This window comes from Brassica napus, chromosome C3 (assembly GCF_020379485.1).
Source record: "Brassica napus cultivar Da-Ae chromosome C3, Da-Ae, whole genome shotgun sequence".
In the NCBI taxonomy this organism is placed as follows: domain Eukaryota; kingdom Viridiplantae; phylum Streptophyta; class Magnoliopsida; order Brassicales; family Brassicaceae; genus Brassica; species Brassica napus.
In genome coordinates this window covers 66249455-66265366 of record NC_063446.1, presented here as the reverse complement: position 1 = coordinate 66265366, position 15912 = coordinate 66249455, and the positions used below count along the sequence as shown (strand labels likewise).

The window sequence follows — 15912 nt, the reverse complement described above, 5'->3', positions numbered from 1 at the left end:
CGTGTGGATTTTTTTCCAATTAGTAATTGATTTTATTTTTCAAATATAAACCACCAATATAGCTAACATTACCAATACCAAAAATCAATTTAGTAATCATTTGAAAATAAATGAACATTAATTATCTTACCAAAAGATTCCTAAAAATTGGACAATCACTTATTAATGGAAATATTTTTTATTTGAATTAAAACGTTTTTCTAAAGTTTAAAACAAGGTAAATCACTTAGGTAAATCATAATCTTCTATAACTAAACAAAATATTCCTTAACTGTTATCCAGTCAATTAAAAATAATACATAAAATAACACCATCCAATTAATATTCTCCAACAAATTATTTCTAAAAAAATATTTTTAAACTAATTTAAAAGTAGTTACCACTTTCCACTTTTCTTTCGATGTAAACAAACAATATGATTGATTATCATATATATACTTGCGAATTTATTTACTTAAACAGAATATTACCTTCTACTTAATCTTTGGAGCAACAATATCATCTTTTTAAACCTTGATTCCACTTTCATCTATATATATTTTTCATCCATTTCTTCTCTACCGATCCGCAAATCATAGAAATGAGGACAAACCCCAAAAGTATGTATCTTCTTAAAGATGCCATTGATTTTAAAAACGTAGTCAATTTTTTAATGAATAAAAAAAATATAAAATTATTTTCGTTTTTAATATTTTAAAAATATTAAAATGTATATCAGTCTTATCAAAACAGTAATCCGTTGATACTATATACTTCATCTGTATATAAAAGTTGATGTTCTAACATCACACTTATTAGAAAAAAATTATATATAACATTCAAGGCAATATGAGACCACATTTATTGTTTTAGACAATAATTAAATTTTGTGACAAAAAAAAGACAATAATTAAATTAGTTTGATCAAATACGCTATAAAATTATAGTGTTCAAAATACATATTAAAAATATTTAATATTGATAATTTTTTAAAAACATATATTAAATCATATTAAAAATATAAAAAATTTAAAAGCTAAATAGAACACCCCTGCGTCAAAATCTAGTGTTACTTAAATGAAATCCATGATTTATAGTTACCATTCAGTTGCTTAAAACTTTTGTTGTTAAGCTCACTGAAACAAGATTTTTCCTTAAATAAGTTTCACTTTGTGATCAGCCTTGTGGAGTTTGTTGTTGTTATTCTTCAGTTAGAATATGTGATTTACCCACCTCTCTCTCTCCAAATCCATTCTTGCAATAAAGATGAGCAATGTTGAGAAACTGATGGAGGCCACAAATGAGTTCCCATCGCAGCGGAAACTCCGCAGTCCGTACAACAAGCAAAGCCAGCAAAGTTTACAAAGGAAACCCCTAATAAACATCTGGTAGGTTAACCTTGCCTTGACAGCTAAGAAACACAGATGTACGTATAGTGGTCATCTTACCAAAACTACAGAAAGTTCATTGCCACCAATGGTAAACCAATTCTCATTTGTAACCTCCCGAATGATGCTCTGCATCAAGGTCTTTGAACAACACCCTTCAGATACTTCTGGATCAAAAGATTCTAACTTTGATGTTTCTGACATTTTTCTGGATAGACAGAAGATAATTTGGAGAACGAGGAAGCTGATCAGTGAAGCAAAAAAAAAGGCACATAATTTTAAGAGGTCTCAACTAACTTTTTCCCTGGTTTTGAGAGTTGCAGAGATAATTGTTTGTTTATTTGGTTAATCTAGAAAACTTTTTTAGAATCATCATTTTGACTTGTGACGGTACAGTGCTGTGGAGTAATCAAGAAAAATGTAATTTACATGACTTAACGCTTAACAAAGCCTACCTACCTCAGTTGGTAGAGCTGGTCGTGGGTTGAGTTCGAACCTATGGCGGCGGATTTTGGGCAATAAATGGAAGTTTTATTGTCATTTCAACCAGTTTCTAGTATAAAAATTTACTGAGATTGTCAACCAGTTTCTAGCTATAAAAATTTACTGAGATGGTATATAGCTAAATCACTCTAATTAAAAATTATTTGCAATCTGCTATGTTCAAATTGCTATAATAAAATAGATGATGTAACTATTTTCTTAGCTATAAGCCGATAAGTAAAGGTGAATTTGCGAAATAGCTAAGTTTGGAAAGATAATTAAGTGCATGTCACTGATTTTGACATAATTAGGCAACTAACAATTTTGTCTCTTTTGATCCGGTTTTAACCATTTCTCGTACAAGTAGCAAGTGAAAGGGAAGAATGTGAGATGACGTAGACAAAGAAAAATATGGCTAGTATTATAACAAATAATATATGGTCAGGAGTGGAGAAAAAAGAGACATCCACGTTACATATTTATTGACCACATATGTATGTACTGAATGTTATATTCCATATCATAATCCTTAAATACTAAATACTATCTCAACTCCTAAATACTGAATCATAAATCATAATCCAAATATAAACTATAATTAGGTGACTGAATGACACTAAAATGAATAGATAAAATATAAGACTTTTCAATAAACAATGCATTCCATATTAACCTAATACACAACTTTTAAATACTAAACACAAACCAAACTTTAAAATACTAAACCCAAATATAAACTTTAATTATCAACCCTAAACTCAATTATCAAAATATAAAAATAGTATAATATTAAACTAAATCCAGACCTAACTTTTAAATAGTGTAGGACTCTAACCCAACACACAACTTCTAAATCCTAATTACAGACCTAACTTTTGAATACTAAACCCAAACCTCAACTTATATTTTTCAAATACTAAACCCTAAATCCTAATTACTAAACCCTAAACCCAAATAGAATGGAACAAAATACATAGTATAATACATATTGGGGAACAAAATAGAACACTCTTTATTAATCGAGAAATGGAACGATAATGATATATAGGGTCACTAAACTCAAACCTCAACCCTACCTTCTAAATACTAAACCCTAAATCTTAATCATTAAACCCTAAACCCAAGTATAAACCTTAAACCCAAATAGAATGGAACAAAATACCATATTTCTCAAATGTTGATATGGCTATGCCTTCATGGAAGGTGGTAATGTTTGCTTCAATGTCAATTTCAATCGTACATAAACTAAACCCAATCAACTAATCACTAATCAATAAATAGAATAGTACAAACTGATGAAATTATGAAATGTTTACGATTGCATGTAAGAAGTTAATGCTGATCCCAACCCCAACTACCAACTACTAAATACTAAACTCTAAAATCTAAATCCTAATTACTAAACCCTAAACCTAAATAAATATATTAAGCTAAAGCCTAATCAAGGAAGTATAAACCCAAATAGAATGTATATAATATGATTTACTATACCCAAATATTTACTTAGTAAATCTAAACCCTAGGCAGGAACCAATATTAAACACTTGAAAGCACATTTACTTGGTTAGCATGTTCATATCCTATATTCCATATAGTCTAAGTAGTATAGTAAACGAATGTTCCAAATAATCAAATTTGTCCAACACTCGAAAAAAGAATTTCATATTACAATCAATCACACAAAATGACAAAGAAGAGACCTATCAAATTTAAAAACATAACATATTATTACATTTTAGGGAGTAGTATAGAAATATGTCTCAAAGAGTATGGTAACCGTACATAGGTAGCTATACTTAAGAATATATACTATACTATTCATTTCACCGAATACAATATACACGGCGAGTTCATCTTCTTCAATTCTTATTTTTAGACAGGTTGATACACATTCATTTCATTCACCATCATTATTCTTCACCACCATATAGAGATCGTCTTCATCTCCTCTCTTTTTCCCGACACGACGATGCTTTTACCGACTCGCCGTCGTTGTTCTTCACCACTGGGTTTGTAAAACAAAAACAGAAACGAAAACAGAGTATGTAAACAAAAGCATGATTGTGAGAATCAATTGATTTAAGAAAAAAAAATGAAAGAGTTGTTGTGTGCTCACCGTCTACGCTTTCATCGTTGTCTGTTCTTCACCACTGGATCTGTAAAACAAAAACAAAAACAAAAACAAAGTATGAAAACAAAAGCATGATTGTAAGAATCAATTGATTTAACAAAAAAAAAAGAAAAGAAATGAAAGAGTTGTTGTGTGTGCTCACCGTCTATGACTTCATCGTTGTCTCTTCTTCATAACAATTGATTGTTCTTTTGGTGAGAAGAAATTCAATTCAAAAAAATGTGTGAGTAATGAAAGACCACGTTTTACTTTTTACAGTTACAAATTATTAATTAAATTTTATTTTCTTTGTGCAGGTTTCATCGATTGTATACAAGGGTATAATGTCATTATTATACAAAAGACACAATACATATTTGTAAGCTAGGTCTTTTTGTCATACAATGAATTATAATTTGTTTGATGGTTATACCGCCTAATTCCCCTATAAGTAATACATGTACCAACACTGACATTCTATATGAATTTTAACAAAACACTAGAAACTCTCATTATAAATGGTAGTTACTTAAGAGTTATTGTTTGAGAATTCTCATGGTTCTTTAGGAATTCCTCCTCCACACTTAACCCAAAAAAAAAAAAAATCGTCCTCAACGTATCATTCATAATTCAAGTGCTGTTAAATGTATATAATAAATTTTTATAAGAAATATCCTTAAATAGCATAAAATCAAGTTTTTATTCAAAAAAAAAACAACAGAAGGGAAAAAATCTCTAGCATAACATTCATTAAATGATAAAATATCTACTTATATATTTAGATTTAGTGATTAGAATTTAGTATGTAGGGAGTGAAATTAAGGTCTTGATTGGTAGAACATTAGCAAAAACATTATGCTTTACATTATCCAATTTTGATTGGTAGAGCATTTGTATTTATAATTTATAAAATTAAAAAAAATATATAATTAATTAATTTGTTTTATTTATTTTATTTAATAATATCATAAAATTATTTTTATCCAAAAATAAAAATTTACATTTTAAAAATAATTTAAATTATGTTAAATAATATTTCATTTTTAAAATATAATTAAATTTAAAAATAATATTAACTTATATAAAATCTTTTAAAATATTTTTAAAATTTAAATTTCATTTTAAATATGAAATATTATTTTTAAAAATATATCTTTTAGTTGTAAAATTTATTTTTAAAATAACTTTTTTGATATAGACATATTTTTTGATATTAATAAATAAATTAAATTAATTAAATATCTTTCTGAATTTTATATTAATATATATGTATATATGTATTAGAAATATATTCAACTGAAATAAATATATTATATATTACATATTAACTTTTATAATTATTTTAAACAATATATTTGTCCTGTTCAACCAATCTTTTTATTAAACTATTTAATAAGAGTATATTGTTTTTATACCTTACTGCTGCTACTTTATTATCCTGGTACGCCAATCAAGGTTTAAAGTTCAGGATTAGAAGGAAATAAATGGTAATTCAGTGTTCTTATAACATGTTATTTTAAAAAAGTAATATTATTTTTGTGAAACGTGTGCTAATATCCTGTAAAAATAAACATCTCGAGAACATTCTTTTTCACTGTCTTCCCGGAGAGAAAAATTGCATTAAGGGTTTCCAACATCTCTCTCTACTTTCTTGTACCGATCGTTGTTTGTTCAAAGGTATGAACTTTGATCTCTCTTATTTGAATTATCTTTCTGTTTGATTTAGTTTCGTTGTTAGGGTTCCTTCGTTATACCGATCGTTGCTGCTAGATTTGCGATTTTTCTAATACCGATGAAGAATTCTCCTTGATGTTAACGTTTCCGAGCTGTCACTTTACTTGAATTGTGGTATCCTTTTCGTTTGATATCTATCACACTGGTTTGGGTGATTTAAGTTGTTTGTAGTTTAGCCTTGACTGCTTATGTTTGAGAGTTCTGGTTTCACTTTTGTTTTGTCCTGAAGTTTTTAGTTATTTTTATTGAAATGCAGTTTCAGATTGTTGGGAAAAAAGTGTGATCTTTGTGTTTGAAGATAGAAACTTTACATATAATAAGCATGTGTTTGATCAAAAAAAAAAAACTTGTGTTTAGGCTTTTCTCATACGAAGTGTGTAGTAAACAGGGAAGATGCAAGGAGGAGGTGGTAGAGACCCTTTCAACTTTGGTGGTCCTTTTGGTGGCTCCTTTGGTGGTCCTCGGAGTCTCATGTCTAGTTTTTTTGGAGGAAGGGATCCGTTTGATGACCCATTTTTCACTCAGCCTTTTGGTGGAGGCATGTTTCAGTCCAACTTCTTTGGTCCTACCATGGACCCTTTTTCAGCAATGCGTCCTCCATCGGGTTTCATAGAGAACCATTATCAACCACCAGAATTGAGAAGGTCTCATGGACCGATTATTGAAGAGATTGAATCAGATGAAGGAGAAGGAGACAAAGAGAAGAAAGTAAGACTAGGGAAACATGGCAGGTCTAGCAGTGAGGTGGAAACTGAGGAGGCTAGAGCTCTAGGTGATTGATACCTTTCTCTTTCTCTTCTTGAGATTCTTTTGTTTCTATGTAACTGACTTTGTGTTGTAGAGAGAAGGAACAGAAGAATGCAAAACATGAATGTGAATGGACAATGGCAACCACAGGCTCGTAGTTATAGTTTCCAGAGCTCCACTGTTACATACGGTGGTCGTGACGGGAACTACTATACTTCATCCAAGACCACAAGGACAGGAAGTGATGGGGTGAGTTGTGCCTGTATAAAGAATGTTTTGTTTATGCTTAACTACCGAAACTGGTCTTATTGTGAATACAGTTAACTCTTGAAGAAAGCAAAGAGGCCAACACCGCAACACGCGAAGCAGCGCACAGGATCTCAAGAGGCCTTCACAACAAGGTAGTTTGTACACATAGAATCATAAAATTTATTTTCCTCTGTTGCTGGATCGGTATAACTGTATAAGTGATTGTTTTGCTCATTGCAGGGCCACACGGTTGCGCGTAAACTTAACTCAGATGGTCGAGTTGATACAACGCAGACCTTGCACAACTTAAACGAAGGTAACTTTCCTCTTTAAAGCTTCAGAAAGATTCTATTGTGTAACAATATAACCATTTCTTGCGTTCAATTCCAACATTATGCAGATGAATTAGCTGCTTTTGAGCAGTCTTGGAGTGGTAATGCTAGAATGCAACTACCTGGTTCCTTTGGCAGTAACTACAGAGAGCAACCAATGTTGCTTCCGTCAACTGATCCAATCCCTTCTCGTGCAAGAGCAGGGTCTTTCAGAAGAACAAAAGCTGCAACTCATGTAAGAGGACATGGCAGAAACTAATCTTAAGGCTTTAGTCAATGTGACCAAACACTATTTATTCACTTTACTTAGGTTGTTACTGTGTGACATGTTTTGAGGGATATGCAACTTTATTAGCCTCTTCTCAGCCAGTGACCATTATAATCATCAAGTTGAGAGTATCATTCTCATAATGTATACAAAGGTAAAACACAGATGAGTACACAATCAAATTAGCAGCAACGTCCTTCCTTCTCGCATGAACCTCGTCAGTGCGAAACCGCTGCGTGAAGGTAGACTTGAACTGCCGTCTCACTACCGTTGACAAACGCAAGTAGACCCGTGTAAGCAAAAATAGCTCCATTATCAACACAGTAACGGTCATCAGTTGCAAACAGCCTACCATCACGCTCAGAGATTAACCTTAAGAATAGATTTAAGTAGTCTGTTTCAATACACAAAAAAGTTGAAAAAGCAATAAAACATCGACTTCCAAAATTCTAAACACCGATAAATCAGACAAAATCGGATTTTACGTGAGATTTTGATTATTAGGATTCGTTCCTCTTCGAAGAGTGCAATGAGATAAACTAAACAGAGAAGAAGGGGTTCTCTTGCGTTTCTGTTAGAGATGGTTTACGTCAAAACTTTTAATTGGTGTTTAGAGATTTTAGTTCTGGTTCAATTTAATTCTGGTTTGGCTCAATGTTTGATTCAGGTTTGGTTCAATTTCGGTTTTGAAACTAAACAGATGAGAGGTTAACTGAACCACTGAAACTGGATTCATGACATAAAATGAGTTACTCTTTAGGTAAAAATGGTTTATGAGCACCCACTGGACTTAAACATATCATTCCAACAACTCATGCGTCATTCTCTGACATTCAAATTAACTACAATCCGAGAGTCTTATCAGACAATGCACTCAAACACAACAAAAACTAACCTGAAACACAAGAATCATTCTTCCATGTGGTCACAGTTTTACCACTCTCTCTAGAATCCAGTAACGCCTGCAACGAAAAAGGAAAATCATGCGTCATTCTCTGACTTTCAAATTAACTACAATCCAAGTTTTATCAGACATGCACTTGAACAAAAACACTAACCTGAAACACAAGAATCATTCTTCCATGGATTCTTTAACATCAACAGAGAAGGCGTACTCCTGGTCACAACCCAAGTACGAGTCACCATCTGGCTTGCTTCCATTGCTAACAGAGCAAGATTCAGCCAGCCATTGCTGGATATCACATCCACCATCGCTTGAAGAAGCCTGGTTGCTGATAGAAGGACCTCACGCTGACCAATTTGCAAGTTCGTGATAATGTCCTGCCTCGAGAAATGAGCCTGAAGAAGAGCGTTTGCTTTCACATGAGGATCTGTACAGTTTGGGTTTTCAAACGAGAACCTCTGGTGATTGATGAGCCTACGAACTCTGTCCTCTTCGCCAGGCCTTATAGGGATCATGTCATACTCTGAAGCAGAAGTAAAGATCTCAAGAAGTCCCTTCATCTTGGTTTTAGAAGACAATAGAGAACTGAAACGCTCGATGGTGGTGTAGCTGATGTAATAATTGGATGCAATCATACCAAGGTTCGGAGCAGAGAGGTTCATCTCATCCTCTATCTCAATGCATTTACTGGCTTCAAGATCAGACAAGGTGTTCTCAACCAGCTCTGATAGGTGATCAGACAAATGCCTGTGGCTGACTCCTTGAAGATTGTAGTAGTTAGGATTCTGGGGAAGCCTCCTGTACATAAAAGTCCATGTAAGATAATCCACAGCATCTTGCTTGTTCTCTATAACCCCAGCAACCACTTCTGCGTTGAAATTATTATGCAGGAAATGCTGGAGATGACTTTCCCCAGGGAAGGCTTCATAAAGAAACTTCTTGTAATATTCTTTCCGAGGTGCATGACAGAATATTACACACTTCCCAGCATTGTCAAGTAACGGTCGGCTAGCACGCCCCTATCATCTGAAGCAAATCAGAGACCGCGTGATCTGCATGTGAATTTTCCCTTCCATCGTAATACTGCGTCCCCATTACCACCACCAGATGTGCAGTTAATGGAATGCGCCAACAAAATGAACTGCTCATCACACAAATCTGAATCCGTTCAGCTTCAAAGAGCTGTGTCACTATCTCCTGATCCAGACTGCATAAAGCCTCGTGCAAGTACCCAACACCATGGCGCAGTGTCTCCTTCAATGTTTCCTCGCTGATTTTCTTGACAAAAGGCTCAAGTTCTTCTAGCTTCCCTGACAGGAAATCAGGACTCTGTGGGTTGTCCATTTGAGAGTAAGCCATCAGATCCACAGCAGTCAAGCGGACATGTGTACGGGTTGGGACAAAAACTATAGCCGGCTTCTTGTTCTTGGCATGCTGGACTATGGCGGTGTAGGTTGGCTTGGTCATTGCCTGCATCCTAGCTTTAAAACTGGATATATCTACTCCTTGTATGTGGATCTCCAGTGGAACAGGACGGACTCCAGGAGGAAAGTTGAAAAGGCCGTGGGAACTGGCCCCAATCCACTCCCCCAAGATCTTTCGCATTTGCAAGAGAAGTGGAAAGCGCAACAATCCTGATCTTATTATCTCCCTGGCTAGAAATATATCTCATTCTAGAGACTATTACCTCCAACACAGTACCACCTTGACCTTCACCGATAAGATGAAGCTCGTCGACAATGAAAAGACTAACCTGTTGAACGTATTTTCTCTGTTTCCACCTGCGGGAAAGAGCATCCCATTTCTCAGGAGTACTGATAATTATCTGACTTTTCTCAAGCAGCTTAAGATCCAACGCTGTCTCCCCTGTCAGCTCAACAACCCTTAAACCAAGACCCTTCCCAAACTTCCTCTCCCAGATGCGAAACTGCTCCTTAGCAATAGCCTCTTAACGGTGCAATATAGACAACACGCATTGTAGCATCATCGTCCTGCCTTAGAAGTACTTCTTGATGATTCTTCAGTATAGCAAACTCTGCACATATAGTCTTCCCACTTCCGGTTGGAGCAGCAACCAACACATTGTCGTAAGTTTTATACAAAACCGTAAACACCTGAGTCTGCACCGGATTGAAATGCTTGAAATCCTGATAGAGGCTCTCATAATTCGGATTCCTAAGGGCAGTGACTGGAAGGGGCAGCAAGTCCAGTAGCTCTGTTGGTGGTGGGTGCTTTTCTGGAAGTACAAGATGTCTAAAAGATATAGGCAACACAGTCTGAGAGCCAAGCCACTTGTCTGAAACCACTCTGACAAAATACTGAGGTGGCAGCGGTTCAAAGATTGGGACAGTGAAGGTTAAAGTGTGATCCTCACTGATATACTGCTTCTTCAACAGAAAACACTCATGGTGAAGGATCTTCTCACAATCATTGTCTTCCACAGTTATCCAAAACGGCTCAACATACTTGTGAATCTTTTCGTCCCACTGGAAGTCTGGTGTAATTGTGAGCTCCACCCGCAGAACAGTTCTGAGTAATAGGCTGGACTTGTGCGGCAAGAACCAACTTTGGGAACTGGTGGATGAACTTGTGAAGCGGTCTGCCCATCTTAGGACTACGGATAAGCTCTCCTAGCTCCTGCGATGACAGATCATAGTACCTCTCCCACACCAAATCCTTCTTCTCCAACTTCATCAAAATCTCATTGGGAATTCCATGAAACTGACGAAGAGGTGTCTGGACACTCCACATCCTCTTCCCAACCATTTTAGACAAGTTCAGAGCTTTCTCAGCAAGTTGAGCCCATCCCCGCTTCAATACAATTTCATAGAGAGCTCGTACAAGACGTCCAGCGCTCTGAAAATGATAGAAAAAAAATGAAATGTAAGCATCAGAGAACAGATACAGCAATTGAATTAATGTAACTAGGAGAGATGAGAGAAGAAAGCAGAGAGAACAAGAAACAAACCTGAGTTATATAGACCATGTCTGATGTCAAAGAAAGACCCTCAAGCTTTAGCTGTGAAATGTATGCTTGAGCAGAACATTAATCTTTGCACTAGACTCCTCCAGAGTTTCCTTGATCGGAACTGGGACACGATTCAAAAGTTTGGCCAGTTCCATCTTCTCATCTTGCCGAACAGACACATACTTGAACTCCTCTCTCAGTGAGAACAGACGATAAAGATCAATATCACCCATCGTTGGCTTCAGATGCTCATTGTATGTAGCTATGGTCCCATGACTTATATAGTAGTAGCTAGCAATCCGTCCCAAATCAGTAACTTGGAAATATCCACTTTTCCTATCATACATGTAGAGGGTGGATTCGACATCCCTCGAGGCCCGAAGAACAGACGGCCCAACCCACTCAGAACGAAACGGTGTCTCGGCTCGACGGCTTGAAATGCGCGTCTAAGCGTCCTCGACTCAACGGCTACTCGAGACAATATGGGCTTCTCGGCCCAACGAGTTAAAAGCCCACGAAGACGACGCAAACTAGGTCACGGGAGAGTACGAGGTCAACTATATAAAGGGAAGGGAACGCAACGAGAAAGGGATCCGAAATCACTGATACTCACCGGGCGGCTAGATTAGGGTTTTACCTTTGTTATCTCGCCTTGTTGTATCTCTCCGGCAAACCCTTCGAGGCTCCGGCACCTTTCTGTTCACATATTTCCTTTCCTTGTAACCGACGAAACACTCTTCCGATCTATAATAAGACGTCTTTGCTTAAACCCACATCTAAAAACCGAACGTTCTCTCGTTCCGTACCGTTTCCCGATCAAACAGTTGGCGCCCACCGTGGGGCCTCTAGAAAAGTAACGTCGACAAGATGGCGACGAGTAACGACGGTTCTTCCTCTGGAGAAGATCGTGAAGCCATCGAAGTAACGCCGGCGTCCTTCCCTGCGACTCCGACACCACTTCAACCTGCTTCAATAGAAACTATCATGGCGCGCCTTGCGCAGCAAGACGCAGCCCAGAAAGCGGCGACCGAACAAATCGCAGCGCTTGCAAAGATCTTAGGCCCCCTCGCTGCGAACGTAGAAGCTTCGACGGCACAGTACCGAAGACATCTGTTTAACACAGAAAGGGCGACTGGTGCAACACCAACGCAGACCGCAAACCAAGATGTCACCAGCGGTGACGCGGCCCAAACCTCCGTCAGCCTTGATGCGCAGACGATAAACGAACTCGCCGCACTGAAACAGTCGGTGCTGGATATAAGCTCCAAGATCCATCATCTCACTACGTCCGCCCCTCAGATCGAGCGAGTCCTAGCAGAATCTCTGCGGACACCATTCACCGAAAAGATAACGACGGTCGCCTCCGAAAGATGGAAAAGCTCCGCCTTCCAACCTTCGACGTTGTCTCCGACCCTTCTGCCCACATCACATCCTTCAATATCGCGATGCTACGCGCGAACCTCTCTGATGAGGAAAAAGACGCAGGCTTTTGTCAACTCTTCGTCGAAACCCTAGAAGGTATCGCTCTCAACTGGTTCACCGGTCTTCAGGAGAACTCTGTTGATAGTTTTCACGACCTCTCGACGGCTTTCCTCAAAAACTACATCATGTTTACTCGACAAGAAGCCACCGCCACGGATCTTTGGAATCTCAACCACGCGAATGGACAGAGCTTGAGAGATTTTATGGAGAAGTTCAAATCCATTGTCTCGAAAGTAGACGTGCCAGATCATATAGCCGTGGAGTCGTTAATGAACACCCTCCACATTAAGTCACCATTTCGGGCCGACCTTTACCGACACCCGACGAGATCCGTACCAGATGCCATCGCACGATCCAATAACTTCATCCGAATGGAGGAAGATACTAGGGCCAAGGCGGCCAAAGAAGCTGCAGGGAAACAAACCCCCGCCCGGACGAACGACGCTCGTCAAGAACCGCGCCAACATTCCACGAGTGGCAAGCCTAACCAGAGGAAGGGCTACATGAATGCTATAGACGACGCCGAACCATCGGGCTCCGCCGCGATGGCGCGAGAGAAGGGGTGGAATCATTGGGATCGAGATACCAGCCAGCCAAGGTCTAGCTCCCCTGAACCAGCAAACTCGAACGCCGTCGAGCCAAGTAAGTGGTGTTCCTATCATGAGGTCAAATCACATGATACGAAGGATTGCAAAGTCTTATACGGACACTTCCTCAAATCCATCGAAAGCGGGAAAATCGAGATTGAATCTCCGTAGAAGCCGAAAAACAACAAGAGTTGGAGCAAAAACAAAGAGAAGAAGGTTCAGAAGTCTCAAACAAAAGCCCCTCAGAGAGAAGAGCAGACTAATCCAGAGAAAGCTACGGTAAACAACCTCAACCTCGAAGGCGAATCAACTGATGAAGAACCACCTAAGAACCGGCGACGGGTGGAGGTAATACTCCCCCGACAGGCTGATTCCTCGGATGACAAAATTCCGCCGGTACCAACGGACTTGCGCGAGAAATTGGGCAGAAAAACGGAGTCCAAGATCTACGTACACTTCTGAAGCGGAAGGCCGAAATGGTACAAAAGAACGAGGCAGACCTCAGGACGTCCCTCGACGAGTCTAAAGCAAGAATGACTACCCACACCGGAGTTTCTCTACACCTTCAACCTCAGCCCGCGGATTTACGTGAGCAGATCAATTCCAAAGCCGAAGACTTGCGTGCCAAGCTTGATCAGTCTAAGCAACGTGATTTGCGACCGTGCCTCGAAGCGAAACGACAAGAGCAACGGGAGTTGATGAAGGTTGCGAACACCCCGCACCTCAACGTCATAATGGGTGGTTCACCCCCTTGCGGGGACTCGGTAAGAGCAGTTAAAGATTACAGGCGACAAGCCATAACCGCCCAAAAGTGGCCTTCGCAAGTCGAAGCAGACCACCAAATCTCTTTCTCGACGGCCGACACTCACGGCATCAGCATGCCGCATAACGACCCACTCCTAATTGATATCGGAATTGGCGAATGCCAGGTCACGAAGGTTCTCGTCGACACAGGCAGCTCAGTCGACCTCATCTTTCGGGACACGCTCGACAAGATGGGAGTCGACCTGCGAGATATGAAGCCCTCCTCACGTACTCTCACGGGGTTCAATGGTTCCTCGGAACAGATGATTGGGACAATTCGTCTTCCAGTTTACGCAGGTGACGTGACTCGCACCGTTAAGTTCTCTGTTATCCGAGCTAAGGCACCCTACAACGCAATCCTCGGAACGCCATGGTTACACTCCATGAAAGCCATTCCCTGCACCTATCACCAATGCGTTAAGTTCCCCGGGAAAGATGGAACGACGCAGACGATTCGCGGGGACCAATGGGCAACGAGGGTGCTCCTTATCGCCGCAGTCAAGCTGCAACAATCACCTTCTCTCGTCAACGCGGTCACCAAACCGATACATAAGATCTACCCTCAGAAGGAAGAAATCCGCGAGGTTTCCATCGATCGAGCCGACTCATCGAAGGTCGTGCGCATTGGCGCCTATCTCTCCGATGACCTGCAGTCATTAATCATTTCTTTCCTCAAAGAAAATGTCTCGACCTTTGCATGGGTAACTTCCGATATGAAGGGTATAGACCCCGCAGTAACATCCCACGAGTTAAACGTCGATCTGACGTTCAAGCCTATTCGACAGAAGAGACGAAAGCTCGGACCCGAACGGTCCAAAACAGTGAATGAGGAAGTCGATAGGTTGCTTGACGCATGCTTCATTGCCGAAGTACGGTACTCGGAATGGCTAGCAAACCCCATCGTTGTTAAAAATAAAAACGGGAAATGGCGCATTTGTGTCGACTTCACGGATTTGAACAAAGCATGTCCAAAAGACAGTTACCCTCTCCCGCATATCGACCGTCTGGTGGAGTCGACTGCCGGCAACGAGCTCCTAACATTTATGGATGCTTTTTCGGGATACAATCAAATCATGATGCATGTGGACGATCACGAGAAAACAGCGTTCATAACAGACAGAGGGACGTATTGTTACAAGGTCATGCCTTTCGGCCTAAAGAACGCAGGAGCGACTTACCAGAGTCTGGTCAATAGAATGTTTGCCGACAAACTCGGCAACACTATGGAAGTTTACATTGATGATATGCTGGTCAAGTCACTCCGCGCCAAGGACCATCTCAACCATCTACAAGACTGCTTCAAAACGTTGAACAAGCACGGGATGAAGCTCAACCCGGCGAAATGCAACTTCGGCGTCACGTCTGGAGAGTTCCTAGGTTACATCGTCACCCAGCGAGGCATCGAGGCAAACCCAAAAAAAATAACAGAAATCCTCGATCTCCCTAGCCCGAAGAACACCCGCGAGGTTCAGCGTTTAACCGGAAGGATCACGGCACTAAACAGATTCATCTCAAGATCCACAGACATGTGCCTCCCGTTCTTTGAAATCCTGCGAGGAAATAAGAGATTCATCTGGGACGAAAAATGTGAAGAAGCTTTCAATCAGCTCAAGCATTACCTAACGACACCTCCGGTTCTGTCGAAGTCCGAAGTCGGAGACACTCTATCCTTATACATCGCCGTCACCTCCTCGGCTGTTAGCTGCGTCCTGATACGAGAAGACCGTGGTGAACAAAAAACTATTTTCTACACCAGCAAGCGGATGACGGAACCGGAAACAAGATACTCAACCTTCGAAAAGATGGCTCGCTATCATCACTTCGGCAAGAAAACTCAGACCTTATTTCCAATCGCATACTATCGAGGTGCTCTCCAA

At 39.3% G+C, this 15912-nt stretch overlaps 1 protein-coding gene and 1 pseudogene across 4 annotated transcripts; one reads left to right on the top strand and one right to left on the bottom strand.

Moving 5' to 3' along the window:
• Nucleotides 1–5387: 5387 nt before the first annotated feature.
• LOC106402459 lies at nt 5388–7424 on the top strand. Of its 4 annotated transcripts, none has more exons than XM_013843198.3 (6): nt 5388–5637; nt 6083–6466; nt 6536–6690; nt 6762–6842; nt 6931–7006; nt 7091–7424. In XM_013843198.3, the coding sequence occupies exons 2-6, from the start codon at nt 6088–6090 to the stop codon at nt 7279–7281; spliced, it is 882 nt and encodes a 293-aa protein (XP_013698652.2). In that variant the 5' UTR covers nt 5388–5637; nt 6083–6087; the 3' UTR covers nt 7282–7424. The 4 variants fall into 4 exon arrangements, with proteins under 4 accessions (XP_013698652.2, XP_048608864.1, XP_048608863.1 ...); XM_048752907.1 differs by having other exon boundaries at nt 5409–5637; nt 6076–6466; XM_048752906.1 differs by having other exon boundaries at nt 5480–5637; nt 6052–6466.
• Nucleotides 7425–7552: 128 nt separating this feature from the next.
• Nucleotides 7553–9820, bottom strand: LOC111203859 (annotated as a pseudogene).
• Nucleotides 9821–15912: the final 6092 nt, after the last annotated feature.

Bases quoted from the DNA above. Each gene is read 5' to 3' on its own strand.
- LOC106402459 (XM_013843198.3), top strand. From the start codon at position 6,088: ATGCAAGGAGGAGGTGGTAGAGACCCTTTCAACTTTGGTGGTCCTTTT. The intron at 6,467-6,535 runs GTGATTGATACC...TTTGTGTTGTAG, and splicing joins TGAGGAGGCTAGAGCTCTAG to AGAGAAGGAACAGAAGAATG. The intron at 7,007-7,090 runs GTAACTTTCCTC...AACATTATGCAG, and splicing joins CTTGCACAACTTAAACGAAG to ATGAATTAGCTGCTTTTGAG.